This window comes from Diorhabda sublineata, chromosome X (assembly GCF_026230105.1).
Source record: "Diorhabda sublineata isolate icDioSubl1.1 chromosome X, icDioSubl1.1, whole genome shotgun sequence".
NCBI lineage: Eukaryota > Metazoa > Arthropoda > Insecta > Coleoptera > Chrysomelidae > Diorhabda > Diorhabda sublineata.
In genome coordinates, this window is record NC_079485.1 from 15,545,436 (window position 1) to 15,573,007 (window position 27,572).

Sequence of the window (27,572 nt, forward strand, 5' to 3'; positions counted from 1 at the left end):
AAACAACGTGCAAATACCCACTGCGCAGCTCTTGTTAAAACAATTCTGTACAATCCATTTCACGACAATATAGCCACAAACTGGGGCAAAGAACATGAAAAAATTGCAATTCGTTTGTATGAGGAAATTCACAACGTCGCTGTAGCAGAATGCGGTTTATTCGTTGATGCTGAAAAGCCTTATTTGGCAGCTACACCTGATGGTCTAATAGGAGATAACGGCATTATTGAGGTGAAGTGTCCTTATTCGGCAGCTAAAACGACACCTATAGACGCCATTCAAAAACAAATTATTAAATTTGCAGAACTTCGGGAAGGACGTATGTTTTTAAAACGTAGCAGCAACTACTTTTATCAAGTACAAGGGCAGCTCCATATAACACAACGTCGTTATTGTATTTTTATTGTTTGGACACCTATTGGAATTGAGTCTGAAATTGTAAGTTTATCCAGTAAGTATATTATAACTAATACTTACCATAATTGTTTTTTTTTTAGATATTTCGAGATGACAACTTCTGGAACCAAAAAATGTGTAAGCATCTAGAGAAGTTTTATTTCAAATGTTTGTTACCAGAAATCATCAGTCCGCAACATATTAACAAAAGGCGTATTAAGGATCTTAGAAGATGAGAAAATATTTAACTATTTGTTCTGTTATAAATCTATTGATACGTTATGAAATTTATTTTTTCTGTATCTGATATTTTGTTGTTTAAGATACCTAATATATTTTAGAACCCGCATCCTCTAGTAATGGAGTAATATCCCTTACATTATTGTTCACATAATTGCGTGTGCTGAACAATATTTTTTCCGACCATGCAATTTACAGTGTAGCAGACTCCGCCCCGATAATAAACACTTATACCGATACTAATGAAAATTGGGCTCAACGCCTGTGACTAGGCAACCTTCTCTACATAAACATCCGTTCGTAGGGGTTCAATTGTGCCCTCATTGTTCAACATTTTATGTTTTTCAGTTGATGACTGCAAAGTTCAAGATTCAATTCACTCCGAAGCAGAGTGTTTTTATGTATATTCTTTTACATTTCAGTCTCATATTTGAGACATACTGTGCGGTGGTTTGTAAATCTGTTTTTTTGTTTTTTGTTAATCGGTTTTTGCTTCGGAGTAGATCATTGTTTTCGCTACAATATGCAAGTGTTTTTTTTTAATTTGGTTAAATACTTTAGCCACAATATTACCTCGCGCATACGGCATTTTCGGACAGCTAACATTACACCCTTAACCACCTTCATACCGAAATTTTCCGGAAATGTATCCACATGTCTAGCATTTTAAAGATGCCTTGAATTGTTGTAGAAAGACTAAAGACTAGAGTATCTTTAAAAAAATCTAACTTAGATTTTGGAATGAGAGATTGTACCAACTAGTAGAAAAAAGCTAAATCTCACATATAAAATATTCCTTGTACTCAAAACTGCCCTAAAAGCAAATATGTAAACTTCCCGGAGGCTATGAACCTTTCCCATATTGTGGATTCTAATCCAGAATGAGGTTTTGACAATATTTTCTAAACGTCAGTGGAAATTTCAAATATGTGGTTTGCAAATTCAACCACAAACCATTTGATGTTCTTTATATCGCCCATTTCAGTAGATGTATCGCTTTAAAGCCTTTCGGAAACTATGACCCTGGATTATATCAGCTGATTGTGTATCTTAACCAGAACCAGACTTTATAGTTTCCAAACGTTGCGTTCAATTTTCGATAAACCATTTAATGTAAAATCCTATTAGTTTTATTACTTTTTTTGTACGTTGATTGTTCCATGATATTTATTTAGTTGTATAATAGATTCTAGATATTTAAATTTGTTACTGAACGAGTTAATTAAGCTATTTTTATATGTCAATGTCAAAAAATATGAAAACTGCAAACCTCGTGTAGTTCAAGTAACTACAGATAAATAAAACAACCCTTCAGCTGATCGCCCGTACCCATCTAGACAAGGGGATTTAGATTTAGAGAGAAATTTAGATTTTCCAAGAAAAAAAGTGTGTCCTGCTGTTTACATCAATCCACTTAATCTTGAAAAAGGTCTTTTCTAACACTTTAAAAAAATCAATTAAAAACAAAAAGGATACTTTTACTTATGTCCATACATTTTTCATTAGGTATTTTGGATGTTAACAAAATTTTGATAATAAAACCGATGATAAACTATCTCATTCTATGAGGCAGATATCATAAAATCGCGACAGAACCCATTTTTTGCAAAGAAAATCTCATTTTCCCAGGAAAATGTCAGTGGAAACCCAAGGATATTTCAAGAAATCGTAAGTTCTTTCTATGATTTTTCAGTACTAAAAAAGAGAGGAATTAGAACATCGTGAACAATCAATGGTCCAATACCTTCCAATCTAATCGGTTTACGACGATAGAAAAGATCATAATCATAGATTACAACCCGATTAAGTCGATCAGTGAACAACAGTGAACGTGTTCGCGGTTATTTCTCGAACATTCATATCGTGATCGGGTTAATAATAGATTCCGAAAAATCATATGGTGATAAGTTTTGTGAGATCTCCAAAGGAGAAGCTATGCACTGAAATAGATAGGAAGAAAAACTGAGAGAAATCAGCGGTTTGTATGGAAACGAGATTTGAAAGGTATGTGTAAAAACAGTTAAATACCTGAAATAATTTGTTTCTTACCTCATCATTTGCAACAGGATTCAAATTCGAAGAATGACCTTTCCTTCTGTGTTCATCAAGTCCGTTAGCATGTGAAAACATTTCAACGCAGTTCTCACATTGATATCTACAGTTTTCAGCGTTGCGTTCATCAAAATGTTCTTTGACCTCACCAGCTTCTCCGTAGTCAATTCTACTTAATGCTTCATCCAATAGTTTTATTGAGTTTAGGACTGCACTTTCAATTATAAAATCGTCTCTCATCATTATTTGATCAATATCGATCTCCGGTTCGAAGAGCTTGGAAGTATAGTGCTTAGTTTTCCTTTTATGCTCATAGAGAAGTTGGTGTGAACCGAATACTCTATCGCAATGTTCGCAGTATATTACTTTAGGTACAAGGAAAGAGTTCACATGCTCTGTACATTTTTCCATCCAATGTTTAGTAGCATCGGAATAACAATCAAAAATTAGAAAACACTCGATACATTCGTAATTTTTGATCGTTGTGTGTTTTGTTTGGTGCATCATCAATGATTTTGTATCAACGTACGATCTATTGCAGAATTCGCATTGTATGACCAGATTTGTTAGTATCTTCTCGATGTTTGTTTTGACAGCCAAAGGATCTTCATTTGTTATTTCTACATTCACGCACAATTTCAAGTGATGATTTGCGATGTGTTTAGAAGCAAACACTCTATAACAACTTTTACATTTCCAGACGGTAAAGTTGCTACCGCAAAAATTAGAGATGGAGCTGCCATTCTTACAATAGTTTTTTTGGTGATTTCTTAGGCTTGTTCCATCTGCAAATTTTCGGTTGCAAGTTGCACACAAATATATGTAGTCAATATCGTGAATTAATTTGTGACGGGCTAAATCACTTGGGATATCAAATATCATATTGCACACGTTACAGATATATTTTTTGGGACAACTAGCTTCCTCATTTATAGAGATTTCCGAACTGTCGTCATCACTCACATTAATTGTCTGAATTGACTGACCCGCTCCACTAAATGATGGCAAATCTGATGAATCATCAAATTCTACTTTCCCAAGCAATTTATCCAAGTTACAGGCTACATTCTTTTCACTTTTTTTTTCGTAATGATCATGGATTAAACTATGAGGGTCTAAATCACTTGATTTGTCAAATATTACATTGCACACGTTGCAGACATATTTTTCAGGAAAATTAACTTCATCCGCTTTAAATTCTTCATTTTTTAAGGTATTGGTAGTAGTTGGGTCTTTATTCGCATTAATTGTCTGAATGGACTGACCCGCTCTACTAAACGATGGCAAATCTGATGAATCGTCAAATTTCACTTTCGTATGCAATTCTTCCAATTTCCAAGTTTGCCTATCCGGATCGTGGATTAAATCGTGACGGTATAAATCACTTGCATTATCGAGTATTGCATTGCAAGCTTTACACATAATATATTTTCCGGAAAAATCATCTTCAGTGGCGTTAATAACTTCAGTAATTTTCTGAATGGACTGACCGGCTCCACTAAACGATAGCAAATCTGATGTATCATATTTCATTCTCAGTGGCAACTTGTCTACTTTCCAAGTTACATTATTTTCATACTTTAGTCCGTAAGGATCGTGGATCAAATTGTGATGGTCTAAATCACTTACATTGCTAAATTTCATATCGCACACGTTACAAACATATGTTTCGGGAAAATTAACATCGGCAGCGTTAAACTCATCGTTTATGAAGATATCTTCAGTTATTTTCTGAATGGAATTTTCCGTTCTACTAACCGACGGCATATCGAATAAAACTTCAAACCCATCGAATTCTACTTCCGCAAGCAATTTATCCAAGTTACAGGTTGAATCCTTTTTACGTTTTTTTCCGTAATGACCGTGGATTAAATTGTGACGATCTAAATCGCTTTCATTGTCAAATATCCAATCACACACGCTACAGATATATTTTTCGAGAAAATTAGCTGCATAAGCGCTCAATTCGTCCTTTATGAAGATATCGGTAGTTTTGTTTTCAGTCATTTGCTCAATAGATTGACCTGCTCCATCAACCGACTGTGAATCCGATGAATCTTCGAACGAATTATATTCTACGTTTTCGAGCTTCGTCTCGTTAGGAACGTGGATTAGTTTGTGACGGGCTAAATCATTTACATCGTCAAATATCATACCGCACACGTTACAAACACATTTTCCGGGAAAATCAACTTCATCAGCGTTAAATTCATCCTTTATAAATATATCAGAAGTTTCGTCTTCAGCCATATTAATATGATTAATGGACTTACCCGTTCCACTAAACGACGGCAAATCTAATGAATTCTCAAATGAATTGAATTCTAAATTTGCTGACAATTCGTCTACTTTACAAGTTACATCCTTTTCAAGTTCTATTCTGTGAGAATCCAATCTCACAGGTTGTGGAGAAGAGTTGTTTGGAAATTCCGTGGGAATTCCTGAAGTTAGCATTACATTTTCATCCTTTTCCATTGTATTGTTATCAAGGAAATTGTTCTTGAAAAACACTATGTATATTTATCACCGTATGAAACGAAATCATCACAAATCGCACTCAAAATATTTTTCATTTTCAAAACTATTTGAAAGGACACTTTTGTTTTCAGCATTCTAGTTAAATAATGTCAATCACAGAACTAGCTGTTCTGTGATATTAACATGTTTATTCTGTTTAACGTATTATTATTAAAGAGAGAGCTATATAATCAGCATGATGTAAAGACTACAAGGTGAGTTCTTCCTGACGGTTCATTTTTGACTCGTTCTGCGCATCTCTTTGGGAGCGAAATTCTCATTGGCTGCTTCCCAGCTGGAGCGCAATAGCACACCTTGTAGTCTTTACATCATGTATTCAATTCAAATGTTTCAATTTGGCGCGTCGTTTTGGGAGCGAATTCTCATTGGCTGCTTCCCAGCTGGTGCGCTATAGCACACCTTGTAGTATTTACATCATGATAATCAGTATAGAGCTTTTCGGAAACTATAATTACGTTTACTTATTCATAAACTGATCAAGTTAATGGGATCATAGACATATGATATGATCCTTTATACCTTAATATACCAGTGGATAGAAGTAATTAGGGATGTTTCGTTTAGTACAGAGATATGGAAGGGAGAATAAGCTAAAATTAGTATGCATCCAAAATTTGATTTTAATGAGTGGCAGCGTTGTCAAGTGTCTGGCAAGAAATTATGACGCAGGCGTGTCAAAACGATCAGATTTAAAAAAATTATATTAAAATAGTTAAAAAAGGGTTGTATTTATAAAGTAGTGCTAAAGTATCTAATGCCTTTATTCAAAGTTCATACTTTTATGTTGAAATAGTGATTGTGTTGAGTTTGTTGTTACAGCTGATAAAGTGCATTCATGTTGAAGATTATTTTCCGAGACAACGTGCTTGTATTTTAGGAGTTTTGTTCACAGATTAGACAATTTCAATTTATAGATGTCAGTGAGTGTACGCTGTAGCTGTTATATTTTTTTTCAGTGAGAAATATATTGTGCGTGGTGAAAACATGTAAAAACATTAAAATGTTTATATCTGAAAGTATTTCCTTTCACCAGTAAGTAGACCTATATTATATTTACGTTAAAATACTGACTACTCTTCGTGAGAAGCATAATACCGAATTATTACATATTTCTAAAAATATTTTCTTCGTGTACAGCTACGAAGACCTTCATATAGATTAAAGTTCACTTAGTTTTTCTATTTAAAAGTGTTAGCTTATTTTAATAGTGTTTTTAAGTGTTCCAAATTATCACATGAAGCGTTCAGATTACCGTATTTTCAAATTTACCGCCGAAACTAAAATAAAAATGACTGCTTATGACAGTAGTACGTTCCGTGGAACGATCGAGGATGTTGACGCTTATTCTCCCCTTCATATAAATAGTTTGGTAAAGTTTTTTTGCATTAGTGATTTCTCTTATATGCTTGTCTATGGTTAATATTCATGAGCAGCGTACATGATAAATTACAAAGGCTTGCGGTTGTTATATGAAATGAATTAATCCTGTAAATTTTTCTTATGTCTACTAAAATGCATGTATTTCATTGAATAAAGCTGTACTATTTTCTATCCTATTAATTACATTGTAAAATTAACAATATCTAAATTTTGCAATAATGTTAATTGAATCCATCACTTGTCATTGGACAATTCAACCATAGATAACCTTTATATGAGTTAACAATTCCCGGTAGTGAATAAATACATTAATTTATATAATATCAGTTTGGGGTGTACGTGACAATTGGTTAGTAACCTTCAGATTGAGTACAGCGGAAGAATATATTAAATAATGGAAATGGAAAAAATAGTGATTTTTGGGTCCACTGGAATGACCGGTCTCTGTGCAGTTGATGCCGCTCTAAAAAAAGGCAAGTCCAACAGTCTAATATTAAAAATGACCTTTTTTAACAATGTTTTCTTAATGACTCATATTACATAATAGATACGCTATTATATGATAGTAAAATTTGCTTTTCAGGACTCAGTGTTAAAGCATTTGTCAGAGATCCAGCAAAATTACCTGAACATTTAAGAAACGCAGTAGAAGTAGTAAAAGGGGACATTCTAGATTACAACACCGTGTTGGATGGTATAAAAGATGTAATGGGGGTAGTAGTAGTTTTAGGAACCCGGAATGATTTAAGTCCAACGACCGATTTAAGTGAAGGCTTGAAAAATATAATAAAAGCAATGAAAGAATTGAATGTGGAAGTTATTTCAGTTTGTTTATCAGCTTTTTTATTTTACGAACCAGAAAAAGTTCCACCACAATTTCACGATCTTAATGATGAGCATAAGAGAATGTTGCAGGTGCTTCAGGCATCAGATAGAAAGTATATCGCTTGCTTTCCACCACATATAGCAGGTAAGTGTTAATTTTATATGAAATAATTCGCTATCAATTGAAATTTAATAAAGGAAAAACAATTAGGGCCAATATAAAGTAAGTTATCCCAGATTTAGTGAATATATATTACTGATAGTGAAGTTTTATATAGAAATTATCCACATGATTACCTGTCCTCAATTATCAAAATTCCAATTACTTAATTTATAGGTATTAATGGGAGGACTAGTTAGAAGTGGCTCCTCCTTAACTAATATATTGAAATTGAGAAAATATAAAATTTGAGGTGTATTTTTTTTTCATTTTCACTGTCATCCTTGTATATTTTCCCCCGGAGATTTCAAATATCATATTAGTTTTGGAATCTGGGGTTCAGTTTTTCAAAAAATACAATTTTTATGAATTCTCCCTTTGTTATAAATCTTTCTCATAAATTCCGATCTTTATTGGAATCCTCATATCAAAATACCTTTTTGTGTGCAATTTGATTGGAATCAGAAACGAGAGTTTTGAAATGTTGATTTTTATTTCAATATCACGACTATTTTATTGTTTTTGCCAGTAAAGTATAAGATCAAAATTTAGGTGCATAACTGCCTGCTTTAAATAATAATAAATTCTTCGTTTCTGTGCTTTCCAGTGCAAATGTATTACATGTAGAGCTTTTCTACAAGCAATAGAAAATAAACATACAGCCATCTTGCGAGTTTGTAAATAATTGATCCTTTAACCGGCAACACCGTAATATCACAAGTATCTTCAGCTAATTTTACATAATTGTGTAGTTTTTACCAAAAGAAAAAATTTTCGATGAGGAAAAATCGATCCCTTCGATTTCACATCACCATGTCCAGCACTTAGCACTTTATATATGTTGTTGGTTATGGCACCTGGAAAGTTTTAAAAGTAAATCGATTTTTTTGGCACCTTGTACATTTATTTCAAGTCTTCAATTAGCACCAGAGTAAAATAAATGATTTTTTTTTGTAATTTATAAAGATTCTGATACAAGGCTTCGTCAGATCTGTAATAATACAAAACCAAACTCATAGTTAGAACTGTATGTAGCTAATCAAATTTTATTTCAGATCAACCTCCTGTAGACTATATAGTGAAACAAGGAGCTTCACCAGGAGGACGTGTTATATCGAAATACGATTTGGGAAGATTTTTAGTCGAATCTTTAAACCAACCCGAACATTATGGCCAAATTGTTGGAATATGCAACAAACCTTCATAGGTCACTCATTTTCAATGATAAAATCCCTATATATATATATATATATATATATATATATATATATATATATATATATATATATATATATATATATATATATATATATATATATATATATTGATGGTTTATAAAGAAACCGGCGCAACTGCAAACTAGCAGTTTTAAGATAATCGCAATTCAAAGTTAGAAAGCTAAATAGGTTCTGGCGCAAATGCTCCCATTCGTTTAGTTTTGAGTCTATTTGCATAATTTTTTATATTTGACTAAATTATCTTAAAGAGGAAAAAAATAAATTTAACATAAACCTTCTAATTTTGAAAATATTTGCCGATGTGCCGCTATACGATTTAAAGTTTTGCCCTCTAAGTTAGGCAAGTTTTATTGAGTGCCGGCGTAACTCATAGTATTCCTATGTTACTTCAACAGGAAAGCATAAAAAAACTTAAATCGTAACTCAACTTAACTTTATTTAACAAATAAATGGTAATTAGGTAACATTAGGAACAAATAAAATGACAATTAGGAACGTTAGAAACAAAATATCAGACAAACATGAACAGCAGACTAAACTTATAAAAATCAGGTTCAAATATTTTCATAAAAAATTCGGTAGATCTCTGGAACTACTCCCTTATCCACGAGCTGGACTAAAGGTAATCTTTTAGCATCACTAACTTTCAGCTTTTTTTGTACAGATTTTGTAGGTCTTCCTCCTTAGTTGATGAAGTAGATGGTATTTTCCTTGTTTTTTATTGCCTTAACCATACAGGCCAGGCTACTTTTGAATTTTTTCAGTTTTACTGATGGTAGTTGTTTAAAATTTTTAAGTCCTTAAACGTAAGTTCAACAACCTTATAGGGATTTTTTTCCTTGCTGTTCTCATAAGTTGGATGTATTGTTGGGGCAAATAAATGGGGCAGTTTTTATATACATTTCAATGCAGGCATCCACACATGCCTCATTCTGTGTATGCCCGGTCACCAAAAACTTGTGGGTGATGCTTGATATATGGTCAAATTTTTTTAATGCATAGTAATACATTCTTCTGACAAATTGGTTCTTTTGCTACCCTGCGCAGTTATCTGAATAAAAGATTACATCAAGAGGTTTTTCCATTTTTAGTGACAACTCCCTCAATGCTTTCTAAATATTTCCAGAGGCAAGAAGCAATTTCACACGATCCTCTCTGTCCATCTGCTTCCGTCCACGTATAGCAATAAACCTCCATATTTTTTATGTTGCAAACCGTCAAATGATACATTGTGAATTTTGACACATAATAAAAAGAAGATATTTCCCCTCGTGGGAACGGTAATGTTGCCTGTAGATCGAATACCGATACAATGGTTGTTTCAGATGTTTCATTTTTGTCAGTTTCTTTTTCTTGTCTAGCTAGGTCTTTTTCTAAAACGTGGTTTTCATATTCGCTTTGAAAATCCTTTTTTTTTCTCATTTGCAATATTTTTGTAAGTGACACAAGTGTCACTTTGGTCCTTTTTCTCTTGAAAATTTTATAATACTGGTGATATGGCAGCACTTTTCTTCCTAAGGATTGCTGTTCCATTTCGTAATCTCTATGTAGATCTGAAACTGTTTTACCTCCTTCTATGTACTCTATGTTGCTATCTTTTCGGCAATAGTGGCTTTCCACCCTTGGGATTTTGTTAATGTGTTTGCGCACATTTTCAATGTCTTCTTTGGAAGGCAAATTTTTTCTTGAGTGTTTTGTGTCCCCTTTTAAAACTCCCGTTTCAGTGTCAACATTGCTAAACGTGGTTCTCAAACATCTTGCTGTTATGTCAAGAGTATTCATAAAGAATACTTTACAAACTCTGTTTTTTTCTCCACCAGAATTTGTTAAAAAATACTTGTGGTTCAACGACCTTTCTATTTTTCTATCTACCACTACCCTTTAGTACTTGGGATTTATAAAGCTGGCATGATTATTAATAAATGCTCTTTGACCACTTAAATCGCCCATAGCCCAATAAGCATCAAAGAGGAGTTGCCTCTGACAGTCATCAAATTTCGTTGAACATTTTAAAGGACACTTATCACCACATGGTGGCTTAAGGTTTCTCTTTCGGACAGCTTTTTTTGACTTTGCTGAAATATAATCCAGTCCAAGGTTTCTGCGTTTTTTGCTATTGCTTGTTGGTTGCCTTTTCCCTTTCTTTTCTTATTTTGATTTCCAGTGGAAGGTACTGATTCAGTCTCATTATTATGAAAAACCTCTTTAGTATTATTATAATCAGGCTCTTGGATTCCTGATGAATAAACTACAGGTTCAGTCTCGTGAATAATTACAGAAAAAGCTACAGGTTCAGTCTCGTGATTTCCTGGATAATAAGCTACAGGTTCAGTCTTGTGATTAATTGCAGGAAAAGCTGCAGGTTCAGTCTCGTGATTTCCTGAAGAATGGGAAACAGGTTCAGTCTTGTTGTGAATTTCTGGAGAAGCTACAGTGCCAGTCTCGTGCTTTCCATTAGAAAAAACAGCATCATTTGCAGTATCAACTGGCAACAATTCTGTGTATGTCAGCTCCGGCTCCATTTCGACGTCTGGATCAGCTACTGGAGTTGATAGCACAGGATGCGGATTGTCAGAAACCCAGTCAGCAGTCCCTAAAAAAATAGTGGAATGATGTCATCAGTAGTAGTAACCTGTCTATACGCCCACACGTAGGTACTAACAGAATAGAAACCCCTTTAGAAAGATTTTTCTGATGATACTTAATGAGATGAATCTCCAGTTTAATCGCTTAAAATAGGTAGGTGTGAAACGGAAAATAATTAATAAATTGTGCTTACTTTGGTATGCCTCGTCTGCTAAGGTAGTAGATACAACTTGCCACACATGCGCTTCATTAATCCTGCTACTTCCGCCATTCTCTGTGTTATCCAGTTCAAGCTGTTGTTTCGCTAATTTAACCATAAGTTTAGTTCGATTCCTCATTTTGACAGCTACAATGAAAAAGGGATAGGCAATTACATACTTGGTTGGTTTTATTAGGGTCTTTAAAGTCACGGTATTAATATTCTACAGATAGAGAAAGGAAAGTTGCCATTTTGATTTAAAACATTGGCCGAAGGAAGTTTTCACGCCAACATCCACGGCTTATGTTTAATCATAATATGGCAACTTTTCTTTTATTATTTGTTGAATTTTTATACCGCCCTATTAGGTACAACCTACCTATGTATTTAGGTAAGAAATATAATTCGGACATGTTGTTTAGGTTTTGAAAAGTAGGCGCTTGGTATTCAAAACAAAGCCCAAAATATTACATGGCATTGATAAGAAAGTGACCTATTAGCACTATGTACCACTGTGGGATAAATCATTGCGCCATTTACGTGCTTTGCCTAAAGTCTATAACGAATCATCAGCATAAAATGCGTTAAGAGGATAAAAACAATTCTGATAGTCAGGGGGAAACTAAAACGTATAATGACACATCTGTAAGAAGTGCCGGTATCACATAAAAATAATGGCAATAAACTAAGGGAGTTTAAAAAGATAATGACACATTAGTCAATAGTTAAATTTACTCACCAGAAGCGTGACCTCACCCATTGATGTCTTGCACTATCAGCAGCTAAAATAAGCTCAAATTAAACAATACCAAAGATTATAGTGCCTCCTGGCAGTACATTTTTGAAGTTACATAAATGCCATTAGCATGGTAAAATAGAGCATAATTTTACAAACATTTATAAACCATCGATATATATATATATATATATATATATATATATATATATATATATATATATATATATATATTTGAATTTGTTAGATTCAATATGTTAATTTGGGTAGAACAAAAAATATTATAGACCCTCAAAAATGTATGAGCAGTTCTGTTCACACCCAAGTGTTTTTCTCTTTTAATTCTCAAATATATTTTGATTTTGAATTTTATATGGCATCTTATTGTTAAAAGTACATATGTTTGTCTATAGAATACTTTTATGTAAGTGTTAAGCAATTAAATAATAAATTGTATTTTGTTGATTCTTCATTTTTCCAAACCCATTATTTATTTTGGAATGCTTTACAGGTACTATTTAATCATAAAACTCCAAATATTCCATGCAGTGCTAAATATATACAATTAGAAAAAAAAATAGGAGAGTTTGAAAGTATTTTATTGAATTTGTAGGTAAAAATTATAAAATACAAAGCAAAAGACTTTGTGATTCATTCAAAATTGATAGTTTCTGGAACCGTTGGTACTACCATTCTTGTTAGATAGAGTTGTTTTAAGGGTACAGTTGATTAGCTGAATAAATTACTAATAAAACGAAAAAAAATGATATTTATAAATAATATAATGACTATGCTGTTAAGCTGAATCATCCATTTTTGGCTTTAAAAATTTGCCAATTGGTAACTTCTGATATACTCCTACAAATAATACAAAAGCTATAGAATCTTCTTCATAAAAATCTTCTTGGACGACACAATTTTTACGAGAGAAGGAGGAGGAGGCGGCGTTGGTGGGTATACTCCTTTTGTTGTGTTTTCGTTTGCTTCATCGGATAATTTGAAAGGTTTCAATACAATATTCACTGTATCCATATTTTTTGGAACAAAATTCCCATATATCGAAACGGGGGCGCAAATTTTGTACCCTAATTTTACATAAAACTCTTCTTTTCCTTTAGTGGATAAATAAACTGCGTTTAAACCAAGACCCCTACAAAAATTCTCAGCTTCCCTCATTAACATTGATCCATATCCTTTGTTCCTGTGATTCATTTCTACAACTACAGACTCTACGAAGCATGCTGTCTTAATATTTGGTATTACTGATAATTTGAGATGGCCAATCACAGTTTTATCCTTTAATAAAATCAATGATGTTGGTAAATGGTCACAAGATTGTTCTAAACTGTGTAACCGAGCTGTTTTAGATCTTTTCCACTCTTGATTTATAATATTACAACAATCTAAGAGGTATTCCGGATGTTTGTGGATAGGAACAACTTCCAAAGTCATCTGAAAATCATAAAAAAAATAACATGCTTCACATGTGGTACATTTTTTAATACATATTTAGGTATCTACAGGGTATTTCATTTATAAAGTCCTGTAGATTCCTCAACATATTTTTCATCCATTTTTAATAATAAACAAAACAGTTGTCTTTATTACGATATGATGGCTGGGAAATCAGGTTCTAATTTAGAAAGAATATTTTTCAGCTGTTTATATCAAAATAATCAAAACAATATTTAAAAATTTTAATTCTTAGGTAGAGAAATCATTTTTAAACACATCAAAAACCAAATGTAAACTTTATAACATGTTTGCAGCTTCTACAGTTTAGGGATTGGACATCTTATTACACCTTGTATGTCTTTCATTAACCTGTACATCCAATATTCCTTTAATAATTTAAATATGTTGAACATTATATTAAAACAGATAATTTTATTCCATTGTATCCAAATATGATGAAAATATATGGTTTGACAAGAATTTTAACACTGAAGTGTACCCATAGTAACTTGTAAATAATCTGATTTGTCAAAAAATAATTGAAGTTTACAAAGTGTAGAAAGTAATTAGGTAATTAACTTACTGCTTAATTCGTTTATTCAAATGTTTATATAATTTCTCTTTACAAATATATACAACTTGGTCAACTAGTCCAACCTCAAAATTTTTTTTGATTCTTCCATATGTATACCACTTAACATAAATGAAAACAGGTGTCGACACGATTAGTTATATCAGCTAAACAATCAAGACTTTCTTGGCACGATTCATAATATTAAAGTCAAGCTATTACTTTTATTATTACATAATTTCATGAATTTCAAAAATATGTCTCACAAAGACAGACAAAGGAAATATTTGTTTTTTAATGAATATATCAAGAATTATTTCTATTAAAAAACTCTTTATTTTTAGATCAAATAAAGAACATTTATTCAAGCAATTATTTAAATATTGAAAATTTACTCCATGTTCCATTCATAAGGTTAATACTAAAGAGAGAGAGGGCGAGGTTTGGGAACTTGTACAAGTGAGCCCGAGCTGCTAATGAAAAGAGAAAAAACATACGTATACCACTCTCTATTTCTATCTACACTATTCTGATTGGATCGGCATAACGTTTCGAGTGGTGAAAAAAGCAAAGAAGAAGATTAATAAGCTTTGATATTAATGGCTAGTAAAAATAGATATAAAATACCTAATAGTACAATTCTCCTTACATATGTATAGAAATTTGTTTCAAAATATGTGTGTAAGTGTTGGTTAATTGCTGATAACTGTTCAATAATAACTATTAAAACACCTAAAATCTATTACACAATTGAATTAAGACCTATAAATACAGACAAATTAAATTAATGCACAAAACTAAAAAAAATTAACATAAAAGATTTTTGTAGCTGATTGTTGATCTATCTGATACCCGATAATAGTCACAATTTCGAAATATAGACTTAATATTGAAGATAGAGAGAACGAGGTATAGAGCGTGCTCAAGTGGGCCCAAACTGTAGATAGATACAGAGAAAGAACATCAGTATACCACTCTATTTCTCTCTCTAGTACATTCTGATTGGATTGGTATGACGTCTAAATTTCCAATGTTAGGAACATAGAGTTAATATTAAAGATAGAGAGAGCTAGTTAAGGAGCTTGTTGAAATTGGCCCAAACTGCTGATAGAGAAAGAAAGAATATCAATATTCCCCATATATGTAATACTTCTATATGGACAGTTCCTATAAGTGGAAGGTGTTCCGACTAAGTGAAACAAGTAGTGTTCCTTCTCTCCTCTGAGCGCTGCAGTTAGTTCTGCACATCTTTTGCGCGCATGAAGCATGCGCAGTATAAATAAAGTCTTTCTCTACTCTATTCCGTAATGATCACAATCACGTCAAAGTTTCGAGTGGTGGAATCATAGGGTAAATAATAAGAATAGAAAGAGCGAGTTGAGGAGCATGCTGAAAATGGTCCGAACTGCTGATATAGAGAGAAAGAACATTTGTATACCATTCTATATCTCTCTTTATTCTAATTGTCGACGTCGAAATTTCGAGTGATGGGAACATAGAGTTAATAATAAAATTAAAGAGATCGATTTAAAGAGCGTGTTGAAATTGGACCAAAATGTTGATAGAGAGAAACAGAAAGGAACAGCCACAAGACATACCCATTAGGGCATTTTACTAATCTTTATATTCCACTTAGTTTTACGATTATAACGCTCTGGACTAAGTGGAATGGGAAAGATCGTGAACGTGATTGTTGTGAGTGCTTAGTGGAATGCGCCCTCTGTGGGACCTGCTATCGCTTATGTCACAGATAACCTTTATATTTGTTTAGCATTGATGAACTCATGTCTGGTTTTGTGGATAGTATTGTTAACTTTTTTCTTGGATAACTTCATATAATGTGAATGAAAAAATGATGCCTACAAGGTTAGGTTTGTCAGCCGCGGGAATTCCAGATAATCCCTTAAGTCTTTCTTGGCACGATTCAACATGGATTCCAATTCTTAACACTAGTAATGTTATGGAATATTTTTCGCAAGGATCGAACCCGTTTTTTGATAGAACTTGTAATAATGAGATTGTTAAAATGCAACGGTTAAATCCCGATCAATTACAGTAAGTAATTACAGTATGGTTTTTGTATTATACAATAAATTTACATTTTTTTAGAAATATGACTGGAGTTGAATACATTTTACTACATGTTCAAGAACCCATTCTGTATGTTATTCGTAAACAACATAGACAAAGTCCCCAGCAAGCAATTGCTTTGGCAGATTATTATATAATTGCTGGTATTGTATATCAGGCTCCTGATTTGGCAAGTGTTTTGAATTCTAGATTGGTAAGTACTAATTTTTTCAATCGGATATGGGTGAGTTGATGTGAACATTTTACAAAATTCATATATTGATAAATGGTATGATAATTAGGTTTATTAAAAATTATTAATTTTTTCAGTTGTCAGCTGTTCATCATCTCCAATCATCATTTGAAGAATCCTCTGGTTTTGCTAAATATCATCCCAGCAAGGGCTACTCATGGGACTTTAAATCTCAACGAATTGCAGAGAAATCTAAAAAAGAAGAAAAACCAAGGGAAGAACCTAGTTCATTGTTCCAAAGACAAAGGGTTGATATGCTATTAGGTGAACTATTAAGAAAGTTCCCTCTTCCTGCTCCTCCCCAGCCTAAAGTTCAACCTGTTGTACCAGTTAAGCAAGAAAATGAAAATGGATCAGAAAATAAAGATATTAAAATAGAGGTTAAACAAGAGAAGATCAAGCCTCCTCCTGAAAAGAAACCAAGGCTTCATTGAAATAGAAAATATTATCCGATGAATTTGACCAGAGCCAAACTTCATTGTCTCTACGAGAGAATCAGATAGAAATATATAGCTAAATAGTAACTTGAAAGGCAAAGATGAGTTATTTGGTACAAAACCCAAATAATTTGAAACCCCTACGAAAATCTAACTAACCCTATCCAGGTGTATGAAATCCATAGATACTTCAAATGATTAATCTACTACACATGTAGATTTCAAACTTTTGTAAAAAAAGGGTAATGGAAGGATCAGGCAGTAACTCCTATTAAAAAATACTTTTTTTTTAATACTTCATGTTAGAATTCGAGAAACTATTGGTCGTCAAAGTGTAATAGAGTCCATACTTCACTTATAGAATTTTCTATATAAAAAAAATGCTCTACAATTTTACATTTTTTATATAAATTTCAAATACATTTGAAATTCTTTGATAAAACTTATCAATGTGTCTTCCCATTCTCTAGCAAATTGCAGTCAAGTTTAAATTTCTAGGATCTGTGATTTTATTCTACGACAATTTCTATAGGTCGCTACTTCATATAGGGCTCAAAAGACCCGTCAGTAATAATTAATAATTATACTGTCAATATTGATCTAGAGGTAATAAACAGTGTCTTTATACACTCTCAATATGGCTAATGTTTTAACAAACTATTATAATTTTATATACAAGGTGTTTCTAAATCCATGCGACCAAATTGCTTGTAATTAATAATGATGAGTCTTTCATATAACAAAATTTCCTCAACCCACCCCTTTCTGAGATATTACCCTTATAAGGTGGTGACTAAAATTAGGTTTTTTTTTCTAAATGTGTACAGCAATCCATGACACATAGGCTACGTTTATATATTTTTGGGGGAGGTAATTATTTCCAATATTTATTATGATTTTTATTACATTTTATATCTTTACCATTATCCACTCAAATTATTAAAAAAATTATCATTTATAGTGTATATTTTTGTCCTTGCAGTTATTGCTTTCGGGAAAATATTGAGAATAATTATTTTTAAATATAACAAGGATTTGAAGGTATAATTTTATTTCATAAAAATTCATCTTGTAAAAAACTTTTGGTATGAAATAAAGTAAGGGCTGCTAATTTCACCTCCGTATAATGTATATTGAAAATATACCTGTGGTTAGTCCTTTGCAAGTATACAAAAATTTCAAGTTTCTAACTACTCAAATTTTATAAAAAATTCAATTTTAGTCACCACCTTTCAAGGGATGGGCTGGGGAAATTTTGTTATATGAAAGACTCATCTTAATTTCATACCAGTAATCACTTTCGGAGTTTTGTCGCATGAATTTAGAAACAACCTGTAGATCATGAAACCTGTGTTATATAATTATTATCTATTATTGTACTTTATTATAAATAAATTATTTTATGAGTATGGTAGAGCAAATTTTTATAGTCCAATTTCCAACACTCTCACAATGACACTTATCAGTGTAAAATCTTGGGTTTATAAGTCTTAGGTAGATCAACCTTCACTCCATCTCCATTTTGCCCAAATGATTTTCCTCCCAGTAACTATTTCTCTAAGTTAGAATTTTTGGAACCATTGGTGATATTCATACTGAATACACTGTTTACACTACCACTACATCAACGCACCCTAAACGATAACTTGGTTATCAAAGCGCGCACGCGCGTCAGACAGTGTAATTGTGAGTGTTGGTGTAGTGTAAACAGTGTGTTTAGTATTTTTTCTACTACTTGTCAACCATTTGGGATTTTATTGGCATATATTTTTGTTCTAAAGTGATATCCCCTAAACAACCAGGAAAATGAGTTCCGGCTAATAATTCTTCTAATTATATGTTTTACTGAAGAAATGATTGTTTCCAAAGTAGTTTCCTGAACCTGAAGGCTTCATTTATGTCAGCTATTGACTCTGGGACTAACTATTCCTATTCTTACATATTCTATTTTTCGATTCGTTAGTTAACTTTTCTCAGTGTTTGCCGATTTTGCTCTATTGAAAAGCTTTATTCTTCTTTTCCTGAATTATTTTAAGGACGGTTTCTATGTTTTGAATAGTGCTAATGTGTTACAAGAACTGATGATGAGTTCATTTTATTTAATCTGATAAACCAGATTTTAACAGCCATGAAACTTTTTGTAATAAAATTTCTATTAAATATTTATAATCCATAACTATTAGTATTTACAGAAATTATAAATAATAATTTCACAAAATGAATGACAATAAAACACTATAGTTTCCAATATATTATGTCTATTATTACTGCAAAAATAATACAGTTGACATGACACCACAAATCATTATTAAAAAATAAGAAAAAAAAATGTTCAGTAAAAATTTATTTTTACCGCTACAACATTGATGTATTCTACATATTAAAAAAGTAAATTCATATTTTTATCTTTTCAGAACCAAAATTTAAACTAAGAATCCTAAAGTTGAACATCAGCATGGAGTTGATCCCCTACTAATTGAATCTTCTCACCAGGTTTAAATGCTGGCATACCTAAATAAGGGCATGTAGCACAACGGAATGCGTCTCCCAAGTAACAGCTTCCACAAGATGATTTAGGGGTATCTTTCGTAGTAACATCTTTACTAGCTAGCTCTTCAGCTAATCCACAACTGCAATCCTTGCAAGCTTTACGCTTTCCAGTTGTTGCACATACTCTTAAGCTTGTTGGATCTGGCTTTTGCATATCATCTTCATCTAATAAGTCATCAGGATCTATTGTTTCAACATCATCTTCTAGATCATCATCTAGCTTCCATACAGCTGGTTTTTTTGGAAGTTTGATTTGAGCTGATGATCCGGATTTGAAATTTGGTTTACTTGCAGTTATACATTCTTCTAATATTTGAACATTCATAAAGCCTTTTGTGATAAGATATAATTTTGTCTGTTCTTTATCTTCTACTTTTGTGATTATTAATTTTCCATTAGGGGTCAATACTTTGAAAATATTTGAAATTAATGTATCTCCAACTTCTTCACAGCATATGGAAACAGCCGATTCTTCATTTCTTTGTAATATATCTTCTTTAGAAATATCTTGAGAGTTAATAAAAATTTCACGTATTTTTTTAATAGTGTCTGTTTCGTTTGTACCTCTCAGAATCAAAATTTCATCTGTTGATTTAAAGTCTTTTAGCAATTCCATTGTTACTTGAAAATTTTAGTATTAAAATTCTTGTATATAATTTGGAATACGTGACTTTTTAAACATTAAGTTTTTACAAACTTCTTCTTTTCTGGTCTTTTTGTATATAATTAAGCCTGCCAGAAAACGTAAAGATAGTAACTGGCTTTTTTAACAGTAAAAGGCCATAGAATAGAGCGCATGACGTCCAAATCACGTGGCCTCATTGACCACAATATGATAATATCATTGTGATTAAAAGATATTGATGTGTAAATGGTGCCATGAAGATATTTTGTTTGTTTAATAAAATTTCTAGTTATAAATAAAACAATTAACATATAGAGCAATCAACGTAGAGAGTTTTCCGTATTTTTATCCAGAAAAAATTAAAATGAGTGATGATGATCGAGACATCGACGTAGAGAGCGACGTAAGCTACTCAAACTAATATGTAGTGGATCAATATCTATATTTAACCAATTTTATATTTTAGGAAGGTGATGATTCTGATTCTCGTCAAGCAACAGGCAGACAAAATTCCGGTAATCAGTATTATTCTCAGGTATACACTTATTTTATTTGTTTGTAAGCTTTCTTTGTTATGATACTGGTTCAAATTTTTTCCTTCCATTAAATGTTTAATTTAATATATTACATATTGAGATATAGTGTAACCAAAGTGTATAGTGTAAATATTGGAAATTCCGAATTGTAATAAATTGGAAAATAAGTTTCTACCATGTTTTAAATATTTGTTAATTATTGTGGTATATTTTTGTTGCTTATGTTATTGGAATGAAATTAAAATTATTTCGTATTCCAAATTAAGGTCTTATGGGGTATGCAAGATATTTTACACTAATCCAATTTTTTTTTAACTGTCTGACAGCGACAGGCGCAGATCCCTTAGCATTTGCTACTTTTGCTACGTGAATAATCAGGCACTGGAGATTAGTATTTATATTTAGTAATTATTTGTTTTATATTGCCAGGCAGAGAAGAGAGCACATCATAATGCTTTGGAAAGGAAACGACGTGATCACATAAAAGATAGTTTTAGCAGTTTAAGAGATTCTGTGCCTGCCTTAAATGGCGAAAAAGTGGTAAGTCATTCCAAGATGAGCTGGTGCAAACATTTTATTGATTCTTTTTTTATTAAATTTTCTTCATACAAAAATGTTTGATTTTGTCAATAAAATGGTTGCACCTTTCACTTTTATAACATTCAGATTATAGAGCAATTGGAAGTTTTTTTTAATTTTAGGCCAGCCGAGCTCAAATTTTAAAAAAGGCTGCAGAGTATATTCTCATAATGAGAAAAAAGAACAGCTCCCATCAACAAGATATTGAAGATCTAAAAAGACAGAATAGCTTATTAGAAGCTCAAAGTAAGTTATTACCACAATAATAATTTATGCTCTAATTTATTATTGATTTTTTTTTTCAGTTCGTACATTAGAAAAGGCTAAATCAACAGGGTCATACAATATAGATGCTGATATCAAAGATGGAATGTACAATGAAACTGAATCAGATACATCAGATAACGAAGGTTCAATGCAACCAAGGAGGCCCAAGAAATTGAAAGTAGGGTCTTATCATTAGCACAGGAAACGTTTTTATATATTAAGTAGGTAGTATTAAATAAAATTAATTACTACTGTAATTACTGAATCTGTTTCAACTTTATTGTTAGTTTTTTGTACTCCACGTTTCTTTTTTTTCTTGATTTATTAGAGGAGAAAAATAATTTTTTCTCCAAGATTGGTAGGTAAATCCTACTTGAAAATGAGTATTATCCTTTGGTAGAATAGCTAAAAGCATATCTAGAGAGAAAAAGGAACATGAATTGAAAAAAATGGTTCAAAAACACTGATTTGAAAAAAATGGAAATTCATAAAATATTTGCAAAATTACTACATTTTCACCAAATGTATGTCATTTTAGTGAAAGTAGTTTAGTAAAATAGCTGTAATAAAGCAAATGAAAACGGTTCCTATTGTATCGAATGATAATCAAAATTAGTTTTGATAGGTTTAGTAGGTTCAGCTCTGTAGTTTTCCCACACTGTTTCAACAGCCCAGTTTTTTTTCTTTTCGGAATTTCTACGTCCGGAAGTTACGTTGGTAGCTTGAGAAAAATAACTCAAATAATGTTTTCCCATACAATCTTTTTGGTAACTTATTTTACTGGCGACTTATTTTCTCATGAAATAATTTTTTAACATCAGTAGTATGAATCTTCTGCCTGTTATTTTGAGACCTCTTACAATTGAGTTTGTCCTTGAGGACAACAAATTATTTGATACACCAATACTCGCAATTACTCTGTCTAAGTAGTGTAATTGGCATACTTAGAAACAGGAACTACAGAAAATGTTTTTACTATTTGAAAAGACAGCAAAAAGATATGCCCTACCTGTCAACGAACATAACACTAAGTATATGGAAATGGGTAACGAATTTTTGAGTGACAACCAATTGAAAATCACAATAGACCAAAACAAGAAGTACTGGTTCCATAGAGTACAAGAGTTTGAATACATGGGAGTGACAGTAACAAGTAAAAGGAAAGGAATTAAAAAATTCGACAAGAGATTGGCAAGCGGCAATAAAATAATTGAAGCTCTAGGAAACCTATTAAGGTGCAAAGATATCTCAAGGGAAGCAAAGCTAGAATTTACAGGACAGTTACATAACCTACGGTGTTATATGGCAGTAAATGTTGGGTCATGAATAAGAGAGAAGAAAACAGGCTAAATGCATAGAAGAAAAGAGTGTCGAGAAAAATTTTTGGTGGGAGAGCAGTGGAACAAGATTAAAGGTTTATATGGTCAGTCAGAGAGGACAAAAAGACTACGTTGGTTGGGGCATATAGCCAGAATGGAAGAAGACAGGTGGGGTGAAAAGAGCCTTAACAAGTGGAGAATGTGCAAAAAGAAGAAGAGGGCGTCCACTAGAAAATTGATAGAAGCATATAAGGAAGACTTACGGAAGTTATAGATAGTGAACTGGCGTAATGCAGCCGTGAACAAAAGGAGTAGAGAAACTTCAAACTATGGGCCTATAAGGCCTGCTATGCTGGTTTATATATATATATATATATATATATATATATATATATATATATATATATATATATATATATATATATATGTAATGGGGAATTCTCCTATAACCAAAGTCATGTTAAATTATTACAAATAATGAAAGTTCAACGAATTTTAGACGACACATATTCGATACTTTTTTTAAAAAGAAATGTCTACCCTGTTAAATTTGATAAAAAAGATTGGACATTTAATTTTTAAAGCGTTGTGTTTCTAGTTCAATTTCAATATTTGGCAACCTCGCATAGGTGTGATACTTGTTCTCAATTCTAATGGGTTGAATAATGTAGGTAGACGTATTATATCTGTAATCTGATTGGTCATTTGATTATTTACTTTGTCTTTCCTTTTCTGTTACTTTTAAAACGATAAAGAAAGCAAGCAAGTCCTATATTTTAATAAACATATATAAATATAACCTCAAATTTTTGTTTACATATTTGTTGATGAATTTTGTAGTTATCAAAGTGAAAGATTGAAAATAGTGAAAATAGTTGTGTAATAGTGTGAAAATGGCTAAGGTTGAAACTGATTTTATTAAAGCTGATTCAAGCAATTTACCCCGTGTTACTTCAGAAATGATAGCAAATTATTTTGTTGAAAATGCAAACTATATAAGGGTGGAATCACGTGGAAAAAACACATGAGGTAAGAAATCATTTTTAATATAGCATATTAAAATATTTAATAATCTTAGTATTTTTAGTTCATTTGCAAATAAATACCTTTTTCATATACTGAATGTTTTTTTAATTTGATTTTAGATCAGCAAGGCAATCATATGGAGATTCTGCCATTGGATATGTGTAATTAAAAAGGAACAATAATATTTGTTTGATCAAAGCAAAAATAACGCCAGAAGATAAAGTACATTCAAAAGCTTATGATGTAAATGTCATAGTAAATGAGAATGAGAATATAATCAATCTATGTGAATGTGAGGATTGTGCTGCTGCCAAAGGAGGCTGTAAACATGCGATAGCGTTTTTATTTAGGAGAAGTGAGGAACCATCTCCTACAGAACAATTATGTTATTGGAAGAAATCAGAATTATTGAAAGTAGGTTCACTGAAAAAATTTATGAAATTGTATGAGATTGTAAAAGTTCCATCAATGACTGATGAAAACTCATCTGTAGTAATAGAGAATTTTAGAGAACATAATAGAGGAAAATCCATAGATAGTTTGTTACTAAATATGGATAGAGGTCCTTTGTATCCTACTTTATCGTTACACCAGCTATTTATTCATTGTCAAATAGAAAATGCTGATATCGACATAACTCCAGAATTTTTCTTAGAGTACTGTTAAAAAAAATGGATGTAAATGATTGTGCACTTGCTTCCAAGGCTACAAGAAACCAGTCCAAAAATACAAACTGGTATGAATTAAGATTTGGACGAATTACAGCTTCGAAGATTTATGAGGCAAGCCAATGTAAAACAGAAGGTTCCTTACTCGAGAAAATTTTTGATGCTACAAAAATTGTGCAGACAAAAGCCATAGAGAGGCTTAGAATTAGAAGACGGGGTTATAAAATGCATTGAAAATATATGTCGAATTGAAACAACGAAATGTGGACTTGTTTTAAATAATATGTTACCAGTCTTTGGAGCCTCGCCTGATGCCATTTCAAGTGATGCAGTCCTAGAAGTGAAATGCCCATTGACTAGTATAAGTAATTTTGTCAAGGATGAAAAAATTATTGAAAAATACATGGGTCAGATGCAGTTGGAAATGAAAATGTGTAAGAAGACTAAAGCAATTTTTGCAGTTGCAGATCCAGAATTTGAAACAAATAATAAAATTTATATACATAATGTTACGTGTAATGAAATTTATTGTAACGAGTTAATTGAAAATAGTTTACTATTCTGGAAAAAATACGTATTTCCAAAGTTAACTAGGATTTATAAATAAAATAGTTTCACAATGTTGTCTTCTCATTTTTTAGCTGTACACTTATCTCAAAAAGAGTTAAATATGTATATACATCTAAAAACAAACAGCAATATATAGTAAGTTTAATAGGAAAAATAAAAGTACAATCTCAATAATCCAAACCTAATCGAAAAAATGTATCGTTTAATCTAACCTTTTTCAAAACTACTCTTTTTGATATACGTTTATGAATATATATAATTTTCACTAAATAGTAAACTTCACTAGTTAAACCTAAATAAAATCGAGGGTGCATTTCAATCGCAAGGATTTCTCTTTTTTTACTCAAATTTTTAAAGTCTACATTTTGCTCCTCGTGTTCACTTAGATCGCTGTTAAATTGTTCTTCACTAGATGTAGTTTGTAACCATGAAGAAGTACTAGAAGAAGTACATGGCAATGTCTCCAAGTACATTTCATCTCTAGTATTTTTAGATGTAGTTGAGATGCATGGATATTCAGGTTCACTATTTTCCTCACTCTCAGATGATATTTCTTGTTTTTGTTGAAGTGGTGAAAAACTGAAATCTTTGCAACTATCTTGTAGAAATAAATGAGGTGTGATGCCAGTTTTAATACGTGGACTTTTCCCAGTTCTCATGTAAAAAGAAAAGTCTATAGAATTTTCTTTTAACAGAAATTATAGTATTTTCAATAAATACAATATTAAATATGTTGTTTTTACTAATGTACGCCCAACAGCATCAAACCAAGTTTTTCTCACTACTGGGTTTCTCGGAACAAATATAAATAATTTATGGGGTGTACTTTCCGATGAATTTAAACATGAAGGTACAAAACACAGCTTTTTCATATTGAAATATTGATTATTTATCCTGAAAATACAAACTGTATAAAAATCAACCTTACATTCTTTAATTTTTAAACTTACTCTCAATGAGGGAATGAAATAATATTATAATGTTTGTATCTAGTCATAAAATTTAAATAAGCCACTAATAAGTCATAAAATTCACAATAAACTCGCAAAAATCACAACTAAACTAACTTGTATAACCGCAACAACAACAACCGTAACAAAAAGTTAGGTTATTTACGGCATAGGACCACATGTATTCCATAAACAGCTGTTTCATTTCCTTCTCTGTCTTGTTTGTGTTTTTGGGATCTTCCGTTTCTGTCTGAGAGAAGGCATGCTAAAGCGCTGTTGCCAACATGTGCTGTAGCAACAAAACGCTTTAAAGTTTAAAAACCAACATTTCTAATAATTATTTTAGGTATTTAGAGAGTGAATTAAAAATTAATTTATATTTAATCTATAGTTATTTGATGTGAACTTTCATTTAATACAAAAACCCAAATTGAGGAGAATTCCCCATTGTGAGTGTTGGTGTAATGGTAGCATTAGTGTTCAGTATGAATATCACCAACGGTTCCAGAAATTCCAAATTAATGTATGAAATTTCACATATTTCATATAATGGAGCGATTTTTGATGGTTGCTGGATGTGGATTAAGATAACAATGTGGTAAAAGACATTATCATTATCAAAAGAAGTTAATCTGATCGATTAAGTAACCTTTATCAGTTTGGTGTTGAATGTATTGCATGCAAGAAATGCGTGATATTATTTTGAAATTAAATGAATGGATTATGGGGTGGGCGAAAACTTATGACTGGTAGGGTATGTAATTTAGTACACCCATATTTTATCAAATCATTTCTAATTGCATTTTTAAACAATGCAGTTAATAGATTAATGGAAAGTTAGAGATTTATTTTTCTGTAGCTGAACCAATTATGTTCTTAATAGAGATTCCCATGGTTTTCTCCAATTATTGTAGAATTATATTTTGTTTCAACTTGATTTTTAGATGAAAATAAAAGTGTTTCATTTTTCAGACTATTCACCAAATGGTACAATATCGCATACTAAAATTCTTGAAGCATCAAGGGAAAACTTCCCTTTGTATGAAAAGAAAGTTTCAGTGTTTACTCTGAAAAGCTTTCTTAATCAAGGGACTTTTTTATTAACTGTTATAAATATATATATTTTTATCTTTTTACATTCTTATTTGGGGTTTCTTTTTAAAAACCCTTTTAAGATGCTTGTAATACTTTATATTAGTGAATAATATGTTTGTAGTTTTATTACAAACCCAATGATGAAATCTAAATTATCTACTTTATAATTAACAATTTTTTTTAAATAAATTTTGATAAGTTATTGGTTAGAAATATTTATTTATATAAAAAAATGCTACTAATATATTACC

General features: G+C 31.7%; 6 protein-coding genes across 8 annotated transcripts; 3 read left to right on the forward strand and 3 right to left on the reverse strand.

Annotated features, from left to right (window-relative positions):
- Nucleotides 1-1,140: 1,140 nt before the first annotated feature.
- LOC130450605 (zinc finger protein 271-like) lies at nucleotides 1,141-5,163 on the reverse strand. The gene is made up of 2 exons (XM_056789081.1): nucleotides 2,686-5,163; nucleotides 1,141-1,152 (listed from the first exon to the last, which is right to left on the reverse strand). Exons 1-2 carry the CDS (start codon nucleotides 5,161-5,163, stop codon nucleotides 1,141-1,143), a joined length of 2,490 nt encoding a protein of 829 aa, XP_056645059.1.
- Nucleotides 5,164-6,815: 1,652 nt separating this feature from the next.
- LOC130451542 (flavin reductase (NADPH)) lies at nucleotides 6,816-12,806 on the forward strand. The gene is made up of 3 exons (XM_056790626.1): nucleotides 6,816-7,079; nucleotides 7,190-7,576; nucleotides 8,647-12,806. The coding sequence occupies exons 1-3, from the start codon at nucleotides 7,001-7,003 to the stop codon at nucleotides 8,796-8,798; spliced, it is 618 nt and encodes a 205-aa protein (XP_056646604.1). The 5' UTR covers nucleotides 6,816-7,000; the 3' UTR covers nucleotides 8,799-12,806.
- Nucleotides 8,862-15,208, reverse strand: LOC130451543 (N-alpha-acetyltransferase 80). Its single transcript, XM_056790627.1, has 2 exons — nucleotides 14,389-15,208; nucleotides 8,862-13,802 (listed from the first exon to the last, which is right to left on the reverse strand). The coding sequence occupies exon 2, from the start codon at nucleotides 13,800-13,802 to the stop codon at nucleotides 13,227-13,229; it is 576 nt and encodes a 191-aa protein (XP_056646605.1). The 5' UTR covers nucleotides 14,389-15,208; the 3' UTR covers nucleotides 8,862-13,226.
- Nucleotides 15,209-15,884: 676 nt separating this feature from the next.
- LOC130451544 (mediator of RNA polymerase II transcription subunit 6) lies at nucleotides 15,885-18,545 on the forward strand. The gene is made up of 3 exons (XM_056790628.1): nucleotides 15,885-16,431; nucleotides 16,486-16,660; nucleotides 16,777-18,545. The coding sequence occupies exons 1-3, from the start codon at nucleotides 16,229-16,231 to the stop codon at nucleotides 17,131-17,133; spliced, it is 735 nt and encodes a 244-aa protein (XP_056646606.1). The 5' UTR covers nucleotides 15,885-16,228; the 3' UTR covers nucleotides 17,134-18,545.
- Nucleotides 18,546-19,573: 1,028 nt separating this feature from the next.
- Nucleotides 19,574-20,302, reverse strand: LOC130451545 (anamorsin homolog). Its single transcript, XM_056790630.1, has one exon. It carries the CDS (start codon nucleotides 20,300-20,302, stop codon nucleotides 19,574-19,576), a length of 729 nt encoding a protein of 242 aa, XP_056646608.1.
- A 101-nt stretch (nucleotides 20,303-20,403) lies between these two features.
- LOC130451546 (protein max) lies at nucleotides 20,404-27,523 on the forward strand. Of its 3 annotated transcripts, none has more exons than XM_056790631.1 (6): nucleotides 20,404-20,714; nucleotides 20,778-20,846; nucleotides 21,277-21,387; nucleotides 21,549-21,672; nucleotides 21,732-21,914; nucleotides 27,199-27,523. In XM_056790631.1, exons 1-5 carry the CDS (start codon nucleotides 20,676-20,678, stop codon nucleotides 21,887-21,889), a joined length of 501 nt encoding a protein of 166 aa, XP_056646609.1. In that variant the 5' UTR covers nucleotides 20,404-20,675; the 3' UTR covers nucleotides 21,890-21,914; nucleotides 27,199-27,523. The 3 variants fall into 3 exon arrangements, 2 of the variants coding, with proteins under 2 accessions (XP_056646609.1, XP_056646610.1); XM_056790632.1 differs by having other exon boundaries at nucleotides 20,469-20,714; nucleotides 21,277-21,384; XR_008910745.1 differs by lacking the exon at nucleotides 27,199-27,523 and adding an exon at nucleotides 24,158-25,326 and having other exon boundaries at nucleotides 20,502-20,714; nucleotides 21,732-24,041.
- The last annotated feature ends 49 nt before the right edge of the window (nucleotides 27,524-27,572 follow it).

What these genes read in the sequence shown, in the direction of transcription:
- LOC130450605 (XM_056789081.1), bottom strand. Translation starts at nt 5,163, where the DNA reads ATGGAAAAGGATGAAAATGTAATGCTAACTTCAGGAATTCCCACGGAA.
- LOC130451545 (XM_056790630.1), bottom strand. Translation starts at nt 20,302, where the DNA reads ATGGAATTGCTAAAAGACTTTAAATCAACAGATGAAATTTTGATTCTG.
- LOC130451544 (XM_056790628.1), top strand. Translation starts at nt 16,229, where the DNA reads ATGATGCCTACAAGGTTAGGTTTGTCAGCCGCGGGAATTCCAGATAAT. An exon ending in TTAAATCCCGATCAATTACA is followed by an intron (nt 16,432 to 16,485) that starts GTAAGTAATTAC and finishes ACATTTTTTTAG; the next exon opens with AAATATGACTGGAGTTGAAT. An exon ending in GTGTTTTGAATTCTAGATTG is followed by an intron (nt 16,661 to 16,776) that starts GTAAGTACTAAT and finishes TAATTTTTTCAG; the next exon opens with TTGTCAGCTGTTCATCATCT.
- LOC130451543 (XM_056790627.1), bottom strand. Translation starts at nt 13,802, where the DNA reads ATGACTTTGGAAGTTGTTCCTATCCACAAACATCCGGAATACCTCTTA.
- LOC130451542 (XM_056790626.1), top strand. Translation starts at nt 7,001, where the DNA reads ATGGAAATGGAAAAAATAGTGATTTTTGGGTCCACTGGAATGACCGGT. An exon ending in TGATGCCGCTCTAAAAAAAG is followed by an intron (nt 7,080 to 7,189) that starts GCAAGTCCAACA and finishes TTTGCTTTTCAG; the next exon opens with GACTCAGTGTTAAAGCATTT. An exon ending in CTTTCCACCACATATAGCAG is followed by an intron (nt 7,577 to 8,646) that starts GTAAGTGTTAAT and finishes ATTTTATTTCAG; the next exon opens with ATCAACCTCCTGTAGACTAT.
- LOC130451546 (XM_056790631.1), top strand. Translation starts at nt 20,676, where the DNA reads ATGAGTGATGATGATCGAGACATCGACGTAGAGAGCGAC. An exon ending in GTAATCAGTATTATTCTCAG is followed by an intron (nt 20,847 to 21,276) that starts GTATACACTTAT and finishes TTATATTGCCAG; the next exon opens with GCAGAGAAGAGAGCACATCA. An exon ending in TAGCTTATTAGAAGCTCAAA is followed by an intron (nt 21,673 to 21,731) that starts GTAAGTTATTAC and finishes TTTTTTTTTCAG; the next exon opens with TTCGTACATTAGAAAAGGCT.